Raw genomic sequence first — 20,974 nt, forward strand, 5'->3', positions numbered from 1 at the left:
ACTTCTTTGAATTTCAGACTCCCTTGAGGTATACAAAGACATTATTGCTTCCAGTTGTTCTTGTTGTGTTTATTGTAATCATTAGAAAGGTAAGTCTATCCTTTACCTTATGAGGACTTTCTCATAATAAAACATGTTCTTATTTCTTCATAGTAGTTACATATACAAGGCTACATGTTAATCTAACACAATACTTATATAGATTTATTGAAACACATTATTTTCTTACTAATAGCCTTTGATGAATATTTATAAATCTTAAAAAATATTGTGCTAGTTACCAACATAAAGTAAACCTAAGAAAAGGACACTTACATTTTGATAGTCACGTATTTTGAAAGATAGGATCAGAGAGATCATATTGACCCACATACAATTGTTTCTGTTTATGTAAACTATTAACTGACTCACTTTTAACTTTTATGTAATTTTTTATTAAAATATTTAACATATGCCTCTCTAAGTCATTTGTGCAGTATTCATTAAATTCTGGATAGAGTTTATTATTAATCAAAAGGAAAAATAGAATATTAACAATGTATTACTAAACCCAAAGAAATAGACTCCCAACTTAGCTTTGATAATGAAATCTTAAGTCCAGATATAAATCAGGCCAAGGAAATTCCAATCTTTAGCAAAGAGTGATATAATATTCTTTTACCTTCTCAAGAGTTAGTGAACTTTATAACTACAAATGTTTTAAGTGAATGACTTGGGATTAGTCTGTGATTGAAAAATAAATCATAGACCCTAAAGGTTTTCTAATTCAGAGCTATTATTTCCGTGTTAGTACAATGTCATGTATTTGTGGAATATTCTGTGTTATAATTATTATTCACATCATATATTTATAATCACTCTAAATATTTCACATACCTTATTTCAATTGGTTCTTCAATAACATTCTAGGGTACAGATACTATTATTACCGTTTTGGCAAATGCAAAATTGGAAGGTCGGAGAGGTTGTTACTGGCCTCACATCATCTCCATTAAAAAGCAAGGGAAGAGTGAGAATCAGATGGCCCCTTTACCCTCCTCTTTGGGCATCATAGTTATCATTCCTGTATGTGTATAGTTAAGTAGAGGCACTTCCAAAAACTGGAACATGGTGGAATCCACTAAAGGTGAATTAGAAGCTGAAAGGTCAGGTTTCAAGACCCTTCTTAGTTGTTGTCCACCTTCAGGAAGACCATTTAATCCTTCTGAGCCTGTTGCTCCTCTATAACATGGTAATAAAACCTATCTGAACAGGGTTGGTTATAGATAGGATTATACAAATGTAAGATTTTGTTGTCATAATTACTATTTCTGAGTTACTTCTTATCTCCATACTTCTGTATTTTAGAGTAAGTAAAAGTTTGAAAGTCTAGAACATATGTTACTTGAATTTTTTTTCCCAGTACAGCTGTTATAAAGTGTTTAAAAATCTATTTGCAGGTTGTGAGTGACATGTGGGTTGTCTTAACTAAACAACAGACACATATAAGGTAAATATGGCATTAATGCCTTTGTTACTTCCTCCAGTTTACTAAGTAGGTATTTACAGTGTATTAATTTTATAGTTAATGTGAACTGATGTTTCAGTTGTTGCCATCCCCCTTCTCTGCTTTTCTCCTTATTCCCTCTCTGAGCAGAGCTAAGCACATCACTTACTTGTCTCTAAGTCCCATCCAGTATGCTCTGACAGTAGCCCTACACTTATTTCTACTTGGAGGACACAGCTTTGTGCTTCAGTTTGGCAGGTAAAGCAAATTACTCTGTTGATGGTTTTAGAGTCAATGGACAGCCTTTTGGCAGAGAAGAGGGAAATGTAAAAGTGGGCTCATACCTCACTTTTTACATAAATTCCAGATAGATCAAAGATTTAAATATAGAGAAAAATGAAACTCCCAAATAAACCAAGAGTTTATTATAATGTTAGGGTTAGAGGCCTTGTTAAGAATGGCATAAAACCGATAAGCTAGAAGGAAAGGTTGATATGGCTGATCAGATAAATTCTTTGGTAAAATACCATAAGCGTTATTTAAAGCAAATACAACTTGGGGGAAATATTTGCAGATCATAACAAGGTAATAATGACCATCACACATAAAGAACTTCTATACATTAACAAGAAAAATGCTAAAAACCCATTTGAAAAATGAGTGAAAGGTACACACAGGCAGTTGAGAAAACACGTTCCCATTTTCCCTATCCCACTACACTCCTGTCCCACTAATCTCTTTTGTGCTCTTTGACCATGAAAATTGGTTTCCTGCCCTTGCAGTGGTTGTACCCTAAGCCCGTGATTGTGCCCCCTGCTTCCCACAGCCTGTCTTGGCATGACTCAGTTCTCTAATCCTTGCCTAAATGTCACCTCCTATAAGAAGCCTTCTCTGCCAGTCATTTCTGAGTAGATCCCTTGTCTCCTTGCTTGTTATTCTCCACCATCACACCCCTTTTCTTTCTCTCAGCATTTATCACCATGTGTTTACAAACTGCTGGGTTGTTGCCTATATCTCCTGAAAGGGGAGATGGCCATTTCTGTTCAATTCAACAGTTTATATGCAGTGCCTGGCATATGAGGAAAGAACAGTAGTTGAGTGATAAAGGCTTGTGCATGAGTAAATAGATACATGAAAAAGTGCTCAGTCCCATGATAATGTGGAAACCTTTTTACTTGACAGGTTTGTAAAAATTAATACCCAGTGCTTGCAAGGGTGGTAAGGCAGTTTGGCAATAAAGCAAAACATATGGTGGGCCTGTCCTTTAACCCAGCAGTTTCACTGGTGCAAGTATGTCCCCTAGAAACTCTCATAGAAATGCAGAGGTGATGGTATAGAGATGCCCATTGTGGTGGTGTGTATAATGTGAAAATGAAAACAACCAAAGTATTCAGTAGTATTGGTTTAATTATGACCCAGTCAGAAAGTAGAATTCCTTATAGAGATATTTCATCATACATCCTTGAATTAAAAATTATAAAACATATAAAGGATGATTATACTTTTATTTTAAATATGAAGATTTTATATGTTTATTTGTACATAGGGATGTGGAAAGATAAAACTTATAATTATTAGTAGGGGATGGGATTAGAGGATGGAGTAAAGGAAGTTTTAATTCTAGTTTCATTCTTTTGTGGAATTATTTTGGGGGCAGTAGAGATTGTTGAATTTGTGTGTCTATATATTTTCTTTTATAACACACAGCCTTATATATTGTTCTTTAACCTCTACCCAGTGATAAACTATTGCACGTACTCTTGAGACAATCCTTGTTCTCATTTAGAAGCAATTTATTGTAACTGTACCCTTGCTTCTACCTGACACCTTTGAGGGCTGGGGAAAAGGAAAAAGCTTCTAGTACATAAAGCCAAAATTTATCTTTGATAGAGATGAAAATTTTTTAAGAGCTCAGAAAAGGGCTAAAGGTTATAACTATAATATGCATCCAGAAGAGAAAGGTGGAACTTTTCACAGAAGCAAGAGAGTCTTTTCAATAATAACTCAACTATAGAAATAATTATAGAAAAACACTGAGCTTCATGGGGCTCTCAATCTAGGTAGGATCAGAGCTTTTTGGAAAGGAGAAAGGCACATTGACATTTTGTTTTGCATTAAGTACCGAAGTCATATGCAAATATAAAAAGGGGAGGGGTAGGATACACATTTTAATTCTCAAGATGTGAGTACCAGGGTCTCCTTTATTCAGGGATTTAGGGGTTAAAGGAGGATAAAGATAGCATTATGAAGTAGAAAATATATTGATTCTGAAACCAGTCAATATATAGACCTGGCTTTGCTGCTTACTAGCCCTGTGACTTGCTTTCCTTAGCTGTCAGTTGGGATAATAAATAGTTGTAAGATCAGAGTTAATGTAATGTTAATGGTCATATTAACATTCTAGGTGGTTAATAAATGGTAATGGATAATTTATACTTGGAATGAAAGAAGAATAAAGGAGGACCCATTCACTTCCTTCATTTGCCTAATATGTTTACTCTTTGCTAGTGCATCAGTATTTTTGAAACCAGATCGTCCAATCAGATTTTATGTAACCCAGATTACCTAGATTAGGGGTTAATTGAATCATTTGTTCATTCATTCAAAAAAAAAAAAGAGATTGAACTGTATTTGCTGAGCATTGTTTAGGTCTTGAAATATTTCAGTGTTTAGGATAGAGAAGGCATGTGTTATCAAGTTGTATATTTGTATCTCTGATTCAGACTTCTCCCTTGAACTTAAGATTTATAGATAGACTCACTGTTTGTCATCTCTGTTTGGGTGTCTGGTGAGAATCTCAGATTCTGTGAACGCAGTACTGAGCCTCTGAATGTGCTTCCCTGTCAGCACACTTCTGCGGGATCTTCTTCAGCTCATTTTCCTCCTGGCTCCCTCTTCCCTAATCATGCTGTCTTTACTGTCAGCCTGCCAAGGAGCCGGCTACCATGAGGCTTTGTCATGTCTGTTCTCTGCCTGAAGTGCTCTTCCACTGGGGATCCTCAGGCTCCAGTTCTCGGGTCCTCAAGGCTCTGCTCAGAGTTCACTCAGTTGGTGACCACACAGATTAATATATACCACCCTGGACACGCAGTACGCCCTGCATCTTTTCCCTGGTTTCCTTTTTTCTGCATGGTATTTATTGCCATGTAATGGCTGCTTATTTGCTTTCTGTCTGTCTCCTTCAACTTATATGTAAACTCTGGGGCACAGTTTTTCCCCGCCCCCAATCTTATTTACTGCTGTGTCTTCAGTGTTCAGTGGAATTGAGTGGATGGATGGATTTGTACCCTGTCCTCCTGAAGTGTTCATCTCAGTAGGGGAATTCAGAGGATACTCAAGTAAACCTATAATTGAACATTTTATTTTCTATGAGAAGATAAAACAGGGAAATGGAGTGTGCGTGATCAAGGTGGGAGGCACTGAATATGGGAGGGTGTCAAAGGAGCTGTCTGATGTTTTAAGGCGTAAAATGAATCTAGTGTGATGGAGCACAGTTAGTTAAGAGGGAACACAGTAGAAGGTGAATTTTAAGGGTGAAAGATGGGGACCATCTAAAGAAGACTATGTGTAATTACCAAAAAAAAAAAAAGAAACCCAAACCCACAATGAACTAGAAAGTCTTAAGTAAAGAATGGCATATCTGGATTCCCGTTTTTGAAATTTGCTCTCAGTGCTGTGATGAGACTCAACACAGGGTTGGGGTGCTGGGAAGGGGACCAGAGTGAGCTGCGGGGAGGATGGGCCTATAAAGATGTATCCTTTCTTAGGAAATTAAAACCATCAAACAAAACTAAAGGTGGCATTTTGTGGCTATTTTTTGTTTCAAAACTGCTGCTGTAAAAAAGTCTTGCATGTGGCTTCCTACATTGTCTCTGTGGCATTTATAGTTTATGTGGGAGCTGAGGGACTGCTGGGGACAGGAAGTAGGGCTCTGGGACTGCAAGGGCTTCAGAGTTTCTTTCCACTCTCTCCTTTTTCAGGCTGTTACTCATGAGGTATGTGATACATGGCGGCCAGCAAGTCTTGTTGGCCTAAAAATACCCGTGTAGTCAGATATGTAGGATGTGCAAAATAAGCTGTTTTAAGACTGTAGCACCAGTTTGGTTTATAACTTTTAGTTCTTTTGGTTTACACGTATGTGTTCTGAGGGAATATTATAGAAGTTGTAAAACTCATATTTGTCAGGTAAAAATGCACATGATTGAAGTGCTTCAATGGTGATTCAATGGTAGTGTTTCTTTTTCCATTTCAGAAAACACCAGTTTGATCATGGAGAGGTAAAGACTTAATATCACCAAAATGTGGTTTGTTTTAATGTTTGTATATATTTGGACTTTCTTTCTAGTTCATTTTCTCACTTTTGGTAAGTCACTAATCATCTTCAAAATAGGCCTGTATGTGTTTTTATGAGAATACTGCAAACATGACCATTCATTTGTTAAAGTAGGTAGCTAGGAAACTCACTTGGTCTGTTTTGATCATCATCAAGGTAATAGCAGTTCACTGCTGGGGTCCATTTAGGCACTTTTGCAGAGTATCTTTCATATGATTGGAGATCATTTTCCTCTCTGCTCACCTTGCGCAGAGGCCTCAGAGATGTGACTGGTTGTTGTTCCCATTTCCTGGTGATTTTTAAGTGAGGTATAATTGACATATAATGCTAGTTTCAAATGTACAACATAATGATTTGAATTTACATACTTTGTGGATTGATCACCACAGTAAGTCTAGTTAAAATTGTTACCATACATAGTTACTCAAAATTTTTTTCTTGTGATGAAGACTTTTAGGATCCTCTTCTTAGCAATGGCGTGGTGACTATAGGTGATGACACTGTATTTCATATTTCTACCTGGTTCAGAAGTGTTGGCTTTATAACCCTAGGCTTGATTCTGAGTGGAATTATAGGTCCACTTGCCTTAAGGATTTTATAATTTTAGCCCTCTAATATAATGGAGAAGTTTGAAAGTGAATTTTAAGACTTGTTTATTTCAGAAATCAAAATATTGTTTCTAACAAAAAGTACTCTTTTCTAATTTTTTACTCTTTTTCAGTTTAACAATATATTAACTTCATGAATATTAGGAGTAAAAAATATGTTCTCTGTCTTTCAGCTGGTTTATCACGCATTGCAACTGCTAGCATATACAGTCCTTGGTGTTTTAATTATGAGACTAAAACTCTTCTTGACACCACACATGTGCGTTATGGCTTCCTTGATCTGCTCAAGACAGGTGAGATGATTGTTATGTTGGTATTATAGCTGCTATGATCATTTTACCCCAGCCTTTGTTATTAAGTGGCTCTAAAATAATATTAAATTGCCCAAAGTTCTTTAAATTGTTATAATTAAAGTTCATCATGGTTTTGTTATAATCTTTCCAAAGGTTAATGGCCAAAGCAGATTATTTATCCTTTTAACTTCTAAAACGGTCTAAGGGATACAACAAACACTCATTCAGTGCAGGCTAAATTCATGAATGGTAACTATGTAGATATTGACAGAAAGCAGTGATCCCACAGGGGCCCACACTCAGAAGGACTGTGCACCTAGATTGATGCATTGCTATCTCACTGCTTTGAACTTCTTAAAAATTGTCAGACAACAAACCCATGTTTTTATTTTGCACTGAGTTAGGCAGATTATTTAGGTAGGCCTGACCTTCCTGGAATCTGGAAGTAGAGAGAGCAAATTGAGAAGAATTTCTTAAATCATGTCCCACCTATATAAAGCTAATGGTAGAATTCTTTTGACCCCTCAGGTTATTGTTTCTGGAACTTTTCCTTCGAATTATTAGTCCTGTATCTGGGATGCTAGCAGAGACTATATTCTTCTCTGGGAAGAACTTTTGCTTATTTCAGGATGCAGGCTGCTTTGTACTAACCATTGTCAGTGTGTTCTTAATTTGATTTCAGCTATTCGGATGGCTCTTTTGCAAAGTGCATCCTGGTGCTGTTGTTTTTGCTGTGTTAGCAGCAATGTCAATACAAGGTTCTGCAAATTTACAAACCCAGTGGAATATTGTAGGGGAATTCAGCAATTTGCCACAAGAAGAACTTATAGAATGGATTAAATATAGTACTAAACCAGGTAAAAAAAGTCTTATTATTTAGCTGTGGTTTTCCCTATGGTTTTATATACAACTGCACAATCCTCAACTCACGTTACTTCCAATGGTTTTAATCTTTCTAAGAAACCTGGTTTCTCGATTATCCAGAAAGAGAGAAATGTTAATCTTGCTTATGAAATTTGCAAAATAAATGTTGTACTTTCTTAATAATTTATTTCTGTTTTCCATAAATTCTAATTTTAAAAAAATGTTTCCAAAGTTTTGCATGGCACAGTTTAAAATGATTTATGGTATGCTTATTTTCCTGATAAATTCTTAATCTCATTCCTTCACATTCCTTCTTGAAATAAGCTCAAGGAATATGATACTTGATTCATGTATCCAAAGGGAACTTTTTGTTGTCATTGAATATCAAGTGACTGAATATTAAAATCATCTTCCAGAATTCCTTGGTGCCGTAAAACTTCTCTAGTCAATGTGTTACTTCTTCTTAGAATCAGGAAAAGATACTAAAAACAAACAACCGAAAGAAACAGAAATCTTCAGTGATGAGGCTTTGTCTTACAAGGAAAATATTTTATCCAGACTTGGTTGCTGACCTCCATTTTATCAGCTACCCAATTCATTCTGGTTCTGTTACTGAATCTTTATGTCACGATTCAGGCCTCAGATTTTTTACCTGGGAAGTAACTGAGTTGACCAGAGGGAGACTGCTTGTCATATCCCCCAGGTGTCTTCCTAAGACCTCTGTTCCTGCTTTGCAGACGCAGTGTTTGCAGGTGCCATGCCCACAATGGCAAGTGTTAAACTCTCCGCACTTCGGCCCATTGTGAATCATCCACATTATGAAGATGCGGGTTTAAGGTTAGTACACGATTAGCACATTGTTGAGAACAAGTTTTTCATACAAATAGAAAATGAGTGAGGGAACCAGCAGCATAACAAGAAGTGTTTCAAAAAGGATATGGTAAACTGGAGTATATAGAGGCTGGGGACAAAAGAATACTGAGATAACATGGTTAAGTTCAGTACAAACTGTTAAGACCCCATAGGACGAGAAAGCTGCAGTCTTTGGGATTCTCTTCTCTACTTAGCAGCATAAAGAAATCACACAGTGTCTGTGTTATACAGGGTTCCAAAACACCCAGGTCCTTATTAGTTATCATCACCTTTAAGTTCCTCCAGAAAATTCATTAGCCTATAGTTTTCATTAAGGTTTTCTCATAGGATATTTTTTGTTGAATTCTGAGGAGTCAGTTGAAATGGAATCTAATTCAAGGAAAGGTTTTATTTTTTATTCTCTAATTTTCACCAATATAGCCCTACTGGAATGATCATGTTTTTTGTTTCTACTATTTTTTCATAAGTTAGAATGTTGTATTCTCTTTGAAAATGTTTAGTGCTCAGTCATGTCCAACTCTTTGTGACCCCATGGACTGTAGCCTACTAGGCTCCTCTGTCCATGGAATTCTCCAGGCAAGAATATTGAAGTGCGTTGCCATTTCCTTCTCCAGGGGTTCTTCCCAACCCAGGGATCGAACCTGGGTCTCCCAACATTGCAGGCAGATTCTTTACTGTCTGAGCCACCAGGGAAGCCCGTGTTCTGTCTGAAAAGGAAAAAGATTAAACTTTCATTTTAATTTCTAGGTTCGTCAGCTAGTCATTTCCTAAGTGATTGGTGTATCTTATTAATATATTATTTTGTGTAACAGTGGGACCTACCTTTTATAAATAAAAAGCTTTTTCATTAAAAAAAATCAGTTTTAGCAAACTAATTTCTGGAGCAATTGTGTTGAATAAATTTAATTTTTTTGTTTTAATTATGAATAAAATGGAGAGCCATTTAATACTAATTGTTGGTTATCGAAGTTAGGACTGTCGTACCTTTAAAGTTAACAACACACCTTTAAAGTAGTCCTTTAGTTGTCTTTGTGTAGCTCATACTCTTATCAGTGATAGAGTGATGGAAAATTTAAAACAAGCAATCAAACAAACCAAAAGACTAAGTTTGGAGATGAAAGGATTCATTAAACTGAACTTTTTCTCTCAGGACTCTTGTGCTAGTGTGCCTTTTCTGGTTGACCTCCCCAATGCCCCTGAGCCAGGAACTCTTGTGAAGAATGTTCTCTTGACCTGATTTTTCTATAGAGTCTTCTAGTTCCATTCAGTACTTCTGTCCAAATAGGTTGATTGCATTCTTTTGATCTTGAAAATCTTCTGCCCAATTATTTTTCTTTAAAGAGCCAGAACAAAAATAGTATATTCGATGTATAGTCGAAAATCAGCTGAAGAAGTGAAGCGAGAATTGGTAAAGTTACAAGTGAATTACTACATTCTGGAAGAATCGTGGTGTATAAGAAGATCCAAGTGAGTACTCAGCAACAGTACTTTGTATTCATAAGACATTAAAGTTAATTCAGTCTCATGGCAAGTGCTTTACTAGTTGTATATTTAGCAAAGTATAAGCCGAAAAACCTTTCTGATAAATATTTGGAGTTTTTTTTCTTTTCAAATCATTATAAATATCTATTTAACTTATAATGATTTGCATGTGCACTTATTGATAATTTCCCAAATTGTTCATATTTGCCTTTGATTTTTTTTTGAAAAACTCTAATTCAAAGTTGGGTGTATTTTCTTTCAAAAGACTTGCAGAGTTGAAACCAAGTAATGGAGAGTCTCACTGTAATGAAGTGCAGCAGCTTTGTCCATGCAACATCTCTGCAGCATTTATCCTGGAATAGAGGGGACCCTCTCCCAGCATCACCTTAGAGCAGGGACCCCCAACCTCTGGGTCTAATGCCTGATGATCTGAGTTGGAGCTTTGTAGTAGAAATAAAGTGCACAATAAGTGTAATGCACTTAAATCATCCTGAAACCCTCCTCTGCCCCGCTTCTGTAGAACAGTTATCTTCCATGAAACTGGTCCCTGGTGCCAAAAAGGTTGGGGAACTTCTGACTTAGAGTGAAACTTCTATCTTACTGTTTATATCTTATTTGAGTGGGAAAATGATTAACATTACAGCAACCCCTATTCTCTTGGGTTTATATTTTAAATTTTTTCCATTTCCACAGAGAAGTTCACTAAGCAGATTAGAGCAGTAAGAGTTGGTAAGATTTTAAAAGCAAATGTAAATTCTAAAGTAGACTGTTTAGAACTGTTGCACTTAGGTGATTCGATAGCAGATGATAGCTTGTTATTAAAATACTGAAGCATCATCCCTTAAGGAATATAGAAAGTAGTTTTTATCAGAAATCAAGGATATTTTATGGAAAACTATTATTTAAAAAAAATTTTCATTGCTCTTTAAGTAAGCAGAAATCTTCAGGAGATTGCTATATCTGTGCCTTAATCAATCTCATTCACCATGTATTTCAGTGATACATGAAGGTGTTAAGATAAAATGATTAAATATTGACTCAGGAGTAAAAATAGTTCTGAGGCAGTATCTGTCAAGTGTTGCCCACAAAGAAACTCTAATAATTGTTTATTGTTGAATGATTTTCCAGTGAATATGTCCCAAGTGACTGGAATTTAATCAAGATCTACAGAAAATGTTATTGAGTCATAATTGAGAAAATGCTCCATGTCTTTATGAACATAGGGATATATTTGAAACTTATATACATAGCCTTTAACTTTGTTGTATAAACTTAGGACAAAAAGTTGTAAGCATCTCTCATAACAACTTGATGATGACATTGTAATGAATGAATGTTGGCCTGATGCTTGCAGTCATAAGGACTCAAGTTTCTTGGCAGGGATTTCTGCCAGCATTGGGATCTTTACTGTCTCAGGGTTTGCCTTCTGACTCTCCAGTTCAGTGATGCTGACTTGAAACACCTGTAGGTTACTGGAACATAAAAATTGTTTTGTGAGTTCTCTTCCCCTAGCCAATGATGAACCTTGATTCAAGAGTCTTCATTGTCCCCTAGACCCACGCATATTTGAATATGTGACAATTGCAGAGGCTAGCGTCCTTTATTCTTAGATGTTGATGGAGCTCCTTGGAGTTGCATAATTGCTGTAGTCTCATGTTCTGATGGGCAGAGCACTGGTTTTTGTACACAAGAAAGGATCAAAAGACAGATTTAGGAAGTATGGCAATAAACCTTGCACACTGCACAAAGTAGCAGTGAATTAACTGGCTTCTGATCATCTTCATTTGGAGCTCACCTCCAGGGACAAGACTGAGAGTTGAGTGGGGTGGAGGTTTGTGCTGGGTTTCCCCTGGTGCACTGATTGCCCTTGTTGTGTTCAGGGCAGCAGGAGTGGAAAGAGAGGAAGTAGCTTCCTCTCACCTGGTTTACCTCTCAGTAACGATACTCTCCATCTTCTACAGGATTGTAAGTCTCAGGAAATCTTAGGCAGGTGCACTCTGCTCAAAGCTTGAAACAAAACACAGCTGAGCTCTCTGTGCTAACAGAGAAGCAAATGGAGGGCTCAGAAGAGGGAAGGGAAGGACTAATACTCAGTACTCTTACTTTCACAGTAGGAAGAACTGAGTTTCTGGCCAGAGCTGTCAACCAGAGTTGGAACCTACCTTACTGCCTTGGCCCTCACTCTCCAATTCTGTCATGCCAGCCTAAGACAGTTGTATGTGGTTGGAAAAGAAAAATATGCCCGAACAGGGGGAGCAAATGGGGAACTAGTATAGGAGAAGAAACGGAAGAGGAACTAATCCATGTGGAGCTTAAACTAATATCTGCCATGGTGGGCACTATATATATGTGTTCTCCTTCACAGAGTGGCTTAATTGTGTGCTTGATTATTCTTGAAATACTTGATACCCTGTGTTCAAATATAAGTAGGAAAATATACTCAAATACAAGTTACAGATTCAGTTTTTAATTAGCTCCTTTTTTATTCTCAGTTCTCTGCTCTTTCTCATTAATTCCCATAATAGAGTTGACATAAAATTAAAATACATTGATTCAGAAGAAAATTATTGAGATTTTCACTAATGCTGTTTTAAATACATAGCTGACTGGCCTCAGGAAACTTTAGAAAACTCAGATAAGGACTAAAGGATGTTATACTGAGAGCTCACAAAGGCGGCTCTTTGCCCTCTTCTTTTCCTGAAAGCAGTTGAACTCAGTAGCTGGTGCTTCATGTGTGTTTCATTCTCTACTATCATTGGCCTGCAGTATAATAACAGTTTGGCCTTGGTATGTGTGAGGAAATTAAAAGATAGAAAACCCAAGCCCAGTCATATCTTCATAGGTTAATAGAATCTCATATCAGCGAGGGTGTGAAGAAAAGCGTGCACTGAACACTCTTTTGTGGGAACACTCACTGGTAACACCTTTTTGGAAGATAATTTGATAGACGCATAGTGAAAATTGAATAGCGTTTTGACATGGTGATAGCACTGCTTCTAAAAACTTAGCTTATAGAAAGATAAAGGCACAAAATTATTTATATCAGCATTGTTTTATAATGACAAAAATGAAAAACAAGATATCTATCCATAAAAGAGTGATTAAATAATACATAAAAGTACTACACCTATGAAAAAGAATGAGGTAGGTCTTTATGAAATGGGACAGTGACCACTTTCTATTGCTAAGTGAGGAGTCCCAGGTTAATCTCAGTTTTGTAAGAGCAACCCAGGAGCACCTGTGAATATAAATGTCGGTGCCTATGTTTTTGTGTGCTTGTATGTCTGAACATGAATAAAAAAGGTCAAGCAGAATGCATGCTGGATTGTTTACAGAAGCACCTCTGAGGAAGGGCATTGACGGTGACAGTGCCTACTTGTTTATTTTGATAGGTTCGTATTTTGACACCTTTTGAGTGAAGGTTCCCTTTAAATTAAAGATGTTATTGAAAAGGAGAAAGCATGTGCATTCCTGTCTAGTGCTTGCCTCGTGGTAAAGAGCAGGGTCATGGGGCTGCCATTGGGAATTAAAGGGACTTGTTGGAAATGGTATTTTCTCTTATAGAGAAAAGTGAAGCAACTATGACAAAACACAAGCTGTTGTCATATCTCTATAATTTTTCCTTGGTTTTTCTGTGTTTTAACATTTTAAAAATGGAAAATTTTATTTGAAAGAGTCCAGGCCAGTTGTCTTGCAAGAATGTCCCACATTTGAATTTGTCTAACTTATTCCACATTATTAGATTCAGTCTGGCAAAATTTGACAAGAACACTGTATAGATGGTGTTGTGTACTTTCCATTATGTCACTTTTGGAGATACCTGTCACTTTGTTCTGTTATTGGTGATGGTAAGTTTGATAACTTGATTAAAGAATGTCCCCAGCTCTCTCCATTTTAAGGAGACAAGTAAATGTCCTTTATAATCAAAGCCTTTCACCAGGTAGTTCTTGAATCCACTCATCCACTTCTTACACTTTCCTGAATCAGTTATTATTAATACATTGGTGATTATAAAACCGGTAATATAATAGATTTGAAAATAATATATCAGTTACTGTTTAGTGGAGGTAAGAATGGATTTGGTAAATAATAAAGGGTCACCTTGTGTCTCCATGTCAGTTCAGTTCAGTTTAGTCGCTCAGTCGTGTCCGACTCTTTGCAACGGCATGGACTGCAGCACGCCAGGCCTCCCTGTCCATCACCAACTTCCAGAGTCTACTCAAACTCATGTCCATTGAGTCAGTGATGCCATCCAACCATCTCATCCCCTTCTCTGCCTGCCCTCAATCTTTCCCAGCATAAGGGTCTTTTCAGATGAGTCAGCTCTTTGCATCAGGTGGCCAGAGTATTGGAGTTTCAGCTTCAACATCAGTCCTTCCAACGAACACCCAGGACTGATCTTCTTTAGGATAGACTGGTTGGATCTCCTTGCAATCCAAGGGACTCTCAAGAGTCTTCTCCAACACCACAGTTCAAAAGCATCAATTCTTTGGCGCTCAGCTTTCTTTACAGTCCACCTCTCACATCCATACATGACTATTGGAAAAACCATAGCCTTGACTAGATGGACCTTTGTTGACAAAGTAATGTCTCTGCTTTTTAGTATCCTGTCTAGGTTGGTCATAACTTTCCTTCCAAGGAGTAAGCGTCTTTTAATTTCATGGCTGCAATCACCATCCGCAGTGATTTTGGAGCCCCCCAAAATAAAGTCAGCCATTGTTTCCCCATCTATTTGCCATGAAGTGATGGGACCAGATGCCATGATCTTCATTTTCTGAATGTTGAGCTTTAAGCCAACTTTTTCACTCTCCTCTTTCACTTCATCAAGAGGCTTTTTAGTTCCTCTTCACTTTCTGCCATAAGGGTGGTGTCATCTGCATATCTGAGGTTATTGATATTTCTCCCAGCAATCTTGATTCCAGCTTGTGCTTCCTCCAGCTCAGCGTTTCTCATGATATATTCTGCATATAAGTTAAATAAGCAGGGTGACAATATACAGACTTGACATACTCCTTTTCCTATTTGGAACCAGTCTGTTGTTCCATGTCCAGTTCTAACTGTTGCTTCCTGGCCTGCATACAGATTTCTCAAGAGGCAGGTCAGGTGGTCTGGTATTCCCATCTCTTTCATGTCACATTTTGATAATTCTCAAAATATTTCAACTTTTTTCATTTTTATATTTATCATGGTGATCTGTGACCAGTGATCTTTGCTGTTACTATTGTAATTGTTTTGGGGCACCTTGTACTGTACCCATGTAAGTTGGCAAAGGTGAATGCTGTGTGTGTCCTGACTGTTCCACCAGCCAGCTGTTCCCCATCTCTCTCCTTCTCCTTGGGCCTCCCTATTCTGTGAAACATAAGCCAATTAATAGTTTTTCAGTGGCTTTTAAGTGTTCAAGTGAAAGGAAGAGTTGCATGTCTCTCACTTTGAAACAAAAGTTATAAATGACTAAATTTAGTAAGGAAGGCATATCAAAGGCCAAGATGGGTCAAAAACTAGGCCTCTTGTGCCAAACAGTTAGCCACATAGTGAATACAAAGGAATTGTTCTTGAAAGAAAGTGCTATGCCAGTTAATACATGAATTATAAGAAAGTGAAACAGCCTTATTGCTAATATGGAGAAAGCTTTAGTGGTCTGGATGAAAGATCAAACCAGCCACAACATCCCCTTAAGCCAAAGACAAATTTAGAGCAAGGCCATAACTCTCTTTAGTTTTGTAAAGGCTGAGAAGGTGAGGAAGCCACAGTGGTAAAGTCTGAAACTAGCAGAGGTTGGTTCATGAGGTTTAAGGAAGAAAGTCATCTCCATAATATCAGGGTACAAGGTGAAGCAGCAAGTGCTGATGTAGAAGCTGCAGCAAATTATCTGGGTGTAGCTGAAATCATTATTGAAGGTGGCTACACTGAGCAACAGATTTTCAATGATGAAACAGCCTTCTATTGGAAGAAGATGCCATCTAGGACTTCCATAGCTAGAGAAGACAAGTCAATACCTGGCTTCAAATCTTCCAAGAACAGGCTGTCTCTCTTCCGTTAGTTCAGTTGTTCAGTTGTGTCCAATTCTTTGCAACCCCATGGACTGTAGCACGCCGTGCTTCGCTGTCCATAACCAACTCCTGGAGCTTGATCTCTTTTATTAGAGGCTAAAGCAGGTGGTGACTTGAAGCTGAAGCCAGTGCTCCATTTATCATTCTGAAAACCCTAGAGCCCTACTGAATTATGATAAACCTACTTTGCCTGTGCTCCTAGCCTGGATGACAGCACAACTGTTTACAATATGGTTTCTGACTGTGATAAGCTGTTGAGACCTGCTTGGGGAAAAAAGATTCATTTCAAAATATAACTGCTCATTGACAGTGCTCCTGGTCACCCCAAAGCTTGAATGAATGTACAATGAGATTAATGTTGTTTTCATGCCTTCTAACACAGCATCCATTCTGCAGCCCCACAGTTCAAGTAATTTCCGTTTCGATGTCTTATAATTTAATAAATACACTTTGTAAGGCTATAGCTGCCATAGCCAGTATTCTTCTGTTGGATCTGGGAAAAGTCAATTGAAAAACATTTGGGGAAGGGTTCACCAATCTAGATACCATTAAGGGCATTTGTGATTCCTGGGAAGAGGTCAAAGTCTCAGAGTTAGCAGGAGCTTGGGAGAAGCTGACTCCACCCCTCCTGGATGACTTTGAGGGGTTCAAGACTGCGTGTGGTAGAGTAAGGGACTGCAGATGTGGTGGAAGCAGCAAGACAGTTAGCTTTAGAAGTAGAGCCTGAAGATGTAACTGAATTGCTACCATCTCATGATGAAACTAGCAGATGAGAAGTTACTTCTTATGGATGAGCACAGAAAGTGGTTTTTTGAGATGGACTCTACTCCTGGTGAAGATGCTGTGAAGATTGTTAAAATAACAACAAAAGATTTAGAATATTACATAAATTTAGTTGATAAAGCAGTGGCAGGGTTTGAGAATATTGATTCCAATTTTGAAAGAAATTCTACTGTGAGTATAATGCTATCAAACAGTATTGTGTGCTACAGAGAAATCGTTCATGAAAGAAAGAGTCCATTAAGGTGGCAAGCATCATTATATTGTCTTATTTTAAGAAATTTCCATAGCCACCCCAGCTATCTGCCACCGTTACCCTGATTGGTCAGTTGCCATCATTGAGGCAAGACCCTCCATCAGCAAAAAGATTATGAAGCCTTATCACTGAAGATTCAGATGATGATTAACATACTTTTTAGCATTAAAGAATTTTTAAATTAGGATATGTAATTCTATTGCACACTTAATAGAATTCAGCATAAATATAAAGTTTACATGCACTTGGCAATACAACTCAAAAATTTGGGTACTCACTTTAATATTTGCTTTATTGCGGTGGTATGGAACCAAACCTGGGATCTCTTGGAGGTATCCTGTATAATTTTCTGCATCAGTATATGCAGTATATAATCTGCATCAGTATTCCTCTTATTATGTGCTGGGCATCATGCTGGATACAATCTCTCCTTTAGTCCCTTACATCATGGGTATGTCCCATTTTACCAATGTGGAGAGTGGGATTGAGTGAACTACCCAAGACCACATTTTTGGTAAGTAGCTGAGGCAGAATTCAACTGAGATCTTTTACCCCACCACCTGAACTCACGTGTATTATATGTCTTTTTCTTTCTTTATTGTCTCCTTTGCTGTATTCACCTTGTTCTAGAAAGGATTTATGGTAGCTTAAAAATAACTATGGTAGGGTTTTTTTTGTTTTTTGTTTTTTTTAAAAGCTAATTTAAGTGGAAAAAGAAATGAGGGTAGGAACATAAAAAGTGTGTTCCTTTATCTTCCATTATGTAACGTACAGTGATTTTTTTTTTTTAATCTGCACATTAATTTTTCTAGGCCTGGATGCAGTATGCCTGAAATCTGGGATGTGGAAGATCCTGCTAATGCTGGGAAACCTCCCTTATGTAACCTCTTAGTAAAGGAGTCCAAGCCTCACTTCACCACTGTATTCCAGAACAGTGTTTACAAAGTCTTAGAAGTTATAGAGGAGTGACTGCTGCCTACAGAGAATTCCACCAGTAATGGTTTCCATGTTTTGCTAATAACTCATGCCTTGTTTTTAATTCAGATTCCCAAAACTTTTATAGATAACTGTTTTCAAATAGAAAACGTCTTATTTGGTCAGTCTGAATGTAAAAATACTTATACCTTTATCAGTTGGTTACTATTTCAATGCACCCCTTAAAATTTGCTATGCAAATGAGTATATGCTTGTACTTGACTTAAATATTTGTCCTAAAGTGAGCAAAGCTACCTGTATAAAAAAATATGATGGGTCATAACAAGGGTGATGTGAAAATACAGTCACTTCTGAACTGTGTAGGGGCTGATTTTACAGTTTGTGGACTATTGGTGCCCCTTGCTTTGTTCTCTGCCTTTTGCGCTTGTCTTTGGAACATTTCAGTGATTATTGTAAGCTCCTCAGTCATGTCAGCCCCTGTCATCAACTTCAGTAAGAATAGCTGGGGCAGACATGGATATTTGCTATGTAGACCTATAATTTATTTCCCTTCTTCACATTCTCTGTTCTCTGTCACCCTTGTTAATAAAGCATTTCCTGCCTGTTATAAATGCAAGTTCTTGGACCTAGTCATTAGGACCAGATTCCTATAACTGCCAGCCATGTGGCATTAGTGTATGTTAGCCTGTCTGTTTCTTTCTCAATATTCTTTGTCAAATAAGTGCTATTTACTCATTTAATTGCTTATCAGTTACTTATTCTTGGTTTAAAAAGTTTAATGACAATTGTGTATTTTTTGCATTTTTAGTAGTATTCGAATGTTTATATTTTAATAACTTTCAACCACTTAAAATTTTTCATGTATAATTGTTTTAAGAAAAGCTATTTTGAACAACTACAGATGCATCTAGCAACTAATGTATATGTGAGTAGATATAATTTATAGTGGAAGACTGTAGTATATGGTAATTTTTCTTTTATTATTAAGATACCATAAAATATGACTAGTTTTTTGGTCACACAGTAAATAAATAATGATAAATGAATGGAGTTTTTATATTTTACTTTTAAAATTGCCTATCTTTCATAAGACGAAGCCTTAAACCTTATGTTATAATTTTGGTTTAAAAAACCATCATTTCACTATGAGGAACTAATATATTCAGTCTTCCTCTTTACTTTTTTCTTATCTGTTTATTTGTATCTTGAAACTTTTCCAACCTGCTTTAAATTCCTAGTATGAATTTTTGTTTCTTAGAAGTTAATTTGTGTGAAATGAGATTCTACAAAACAGTGAACCCTCATAGTTCTGAGAAATGGTTTTAAGATTTAATGTTCTAAGCAAACCGTGACTCTGGCAGACTACACATTTAATTACACAGTGTTCTCTTTATTAACCGCAGGCAGATTAACCTCATTGTGGATTGTTCTTGAGACCTGAGTCCTCAGGGGTGGTTTCCGGTGCCCTCTCCAGGGAGCCTCTGAAGAGCTGTTCTCTTTCTGCCTTCTCTCCAGAGCCCAAGGACAAGCCTGGTCTGGGGAAGCACTAGCTTGCTTAGGACAGACAGCTGCCGAGACAGCCCAGGCTGAGGCACATGCAGCCCCAAGCCTGCCCCAGAGCCCGTCTTTCCCAGGGAGCCTCCTGGCTGAGATGGCCAGTGGCTTCAGGTGCCTCTCCCTCTTTCCCGCTCACTGGGTGACTTATTTCTTGGTCTTGGTCTTTAGCCAGTTTTAGAAAACAAGGAAACATCTGGGGAGCTTGGATTAGGAGTAGAATTTAAGCAGTGATGCAGCAATGCAGAAAAGTGGGAAGTGGGCACTTGAGGCCTGGGAGGATGAAAGCTGCCGTGGGTGGGGAGAGGAGAAGTGTGTGCTTTGCTCTATTTCCCATTGTTTCTCACAGAAATGTGTTTTGTACATCCAGCATTTACTGTCTTTTTTAAATTTTACTTTTAAAGTCATTCTCTATTTTTCCCACCTTTAAATAATTCCCTTCCCAGTAAGTTTACATGTATGTAATTATTTGAAATTCCACATAGGGAAAACATTAAAAGAGTGTTATAACTGTTTTATATGCTGGGAAAAGGTAAAACTAGTCAAATTAGAGGGTTTTTTAAATTATTATTTTCAGAAGATTCCTTTCGTAGCAGTATTTATTCATGTAGCTCCACCAGCAAGCTATGATTATGTTTTAGGCCAGTCAGTTTAGAACAGATGCCCTGGGCTACACTGCACACTCGGCCTTGGTCACATCTGTAGCAGCCGGTGCTGAAGGTTATAAATATCTTTTATGGCAACACAGAGTAGTAGTAAGTTCGATACACATGATAAACAGTATTAGAGCTTAGTATTTTATGCATTTTTAGCATTTAAAAATATTTTTGCTTTAGTGTGAGGAAGGTTAGGATGGGCAAGGCAGTGATAAAAATAGCTATTGCTATGACAGTAGGAAAGGAAAAAAAAAAGTTGGGGCAGTATTCCTAAAAAAAGATAAGCCTCTTAAAAGTGCTTAGCAGAAACAGTGTAGTGTTAAAATAGGACAGTGATACTAAGGAGAAAATGAAAGAATGTATCAAGAGTAAATTGGTAATGCATAGGGGAATTGTATTTTTATGAATTTTATGCCAGTTGTTTACATGTACTATGTATGTTAAATAAAATAGATCATGAAAAATATGGAAAGTGGTTTTTTTTATTCTTATTTTCATTTCCTTCTTAGCTGTACATATGTTTAGCCTCATTCTGTAGTCAGATAACCACGAACTGATCTATGGAAGATTGCAGTCCTGAATAAAGGGAAAGGGTTAAAGGTCCTAGGAGCTACTCAATCCTCTTCATCAGTGGTGGAATACCTGTTGAGGTTTCCCACACTCTTCTCGTGTTTATGGCATTATATACAATTAACATTACTTTATTGTTTATGTCAAGGGACACAATCATTCTTTAAAGTCATATTTTCAGGGTAATTCCAGAGTTGCTGAAAGCTTTTTTTTCATACATTAAACCACAGTTT

General features: G+C 37.2%; 1 protein-coding gene across 2 annotated transcripts in view; it reads left to right on the forward strand.

Moving 5' to 3' along the window:
• DPY19L1 (dpy-19 like C-mannosyltransferase 1) overlaps nucleotides 1-20,575 on the forward strand; it is a 95,231-nt gene extending 74,656 nt beyond the window's left edge. The window contains exons 15-23 of one of the 2 annotated variants that reach the window (XM_068973432.1): nucleotides 18-89; nucleotides 1,440-1,489; nucleotides 5,739-5,763; nucleotides 6,601-6,720; nucleotides 7,403-7,577; nucleotides 8,322-8,421; nucleotides 9,799-9,924; nucleotides 17,838-18,019; nucleotides 19,365-20,575. In XM_068973432.1, the coding sequence (XP_068829533.1) occupies nucleotides 18-89; nucleotides 1,440-1,489; nucleotides 5,739-5,763; nucleotides 6,601-6,720; nucleotides 7,403-7,577; nucleotides 8,322-8,421; nucleotides 9,799-9,924; nucleotides 17,838-17,994 (825 nt within the window). In that variant the 3' untranslated portion in view covers nucleotides 17,995-18,019; nucleotides 19,365-20,575. Of the gene's footprint in view, nucleotides 1-17; nucleotides 90-1,439; nucleotides 1,490-5,738; nucleotides 5,764-6,600; nucleotides 6,721-7,402; nucleotides 7,578-8,321; nucleotides 8,422-9,798; nucleotides 9,925-17,837 lie in introns of both variants that reach the window. The other variant, XM_068973431.1, reaches the window with a different exon arrangement.
• The last annotated feature ends 399 nt before the right edge of the window (nucleotides 20,576-20,974 follow it).

Source organism: Capricornis sumatraensis, chromosome 5 (assembly GCF_032405125.1).
Source record: "Capricornis sumatraensis isolate serow.1 chromosome 5, serow.2, whole genome shotgun sequence".
Lineage (NCBI taxonomy): Eukaryota > Metazoa > Chordata > Mammalia > Artiodactyla > Bovidae > Capricornis > Capricornis sumatraensis.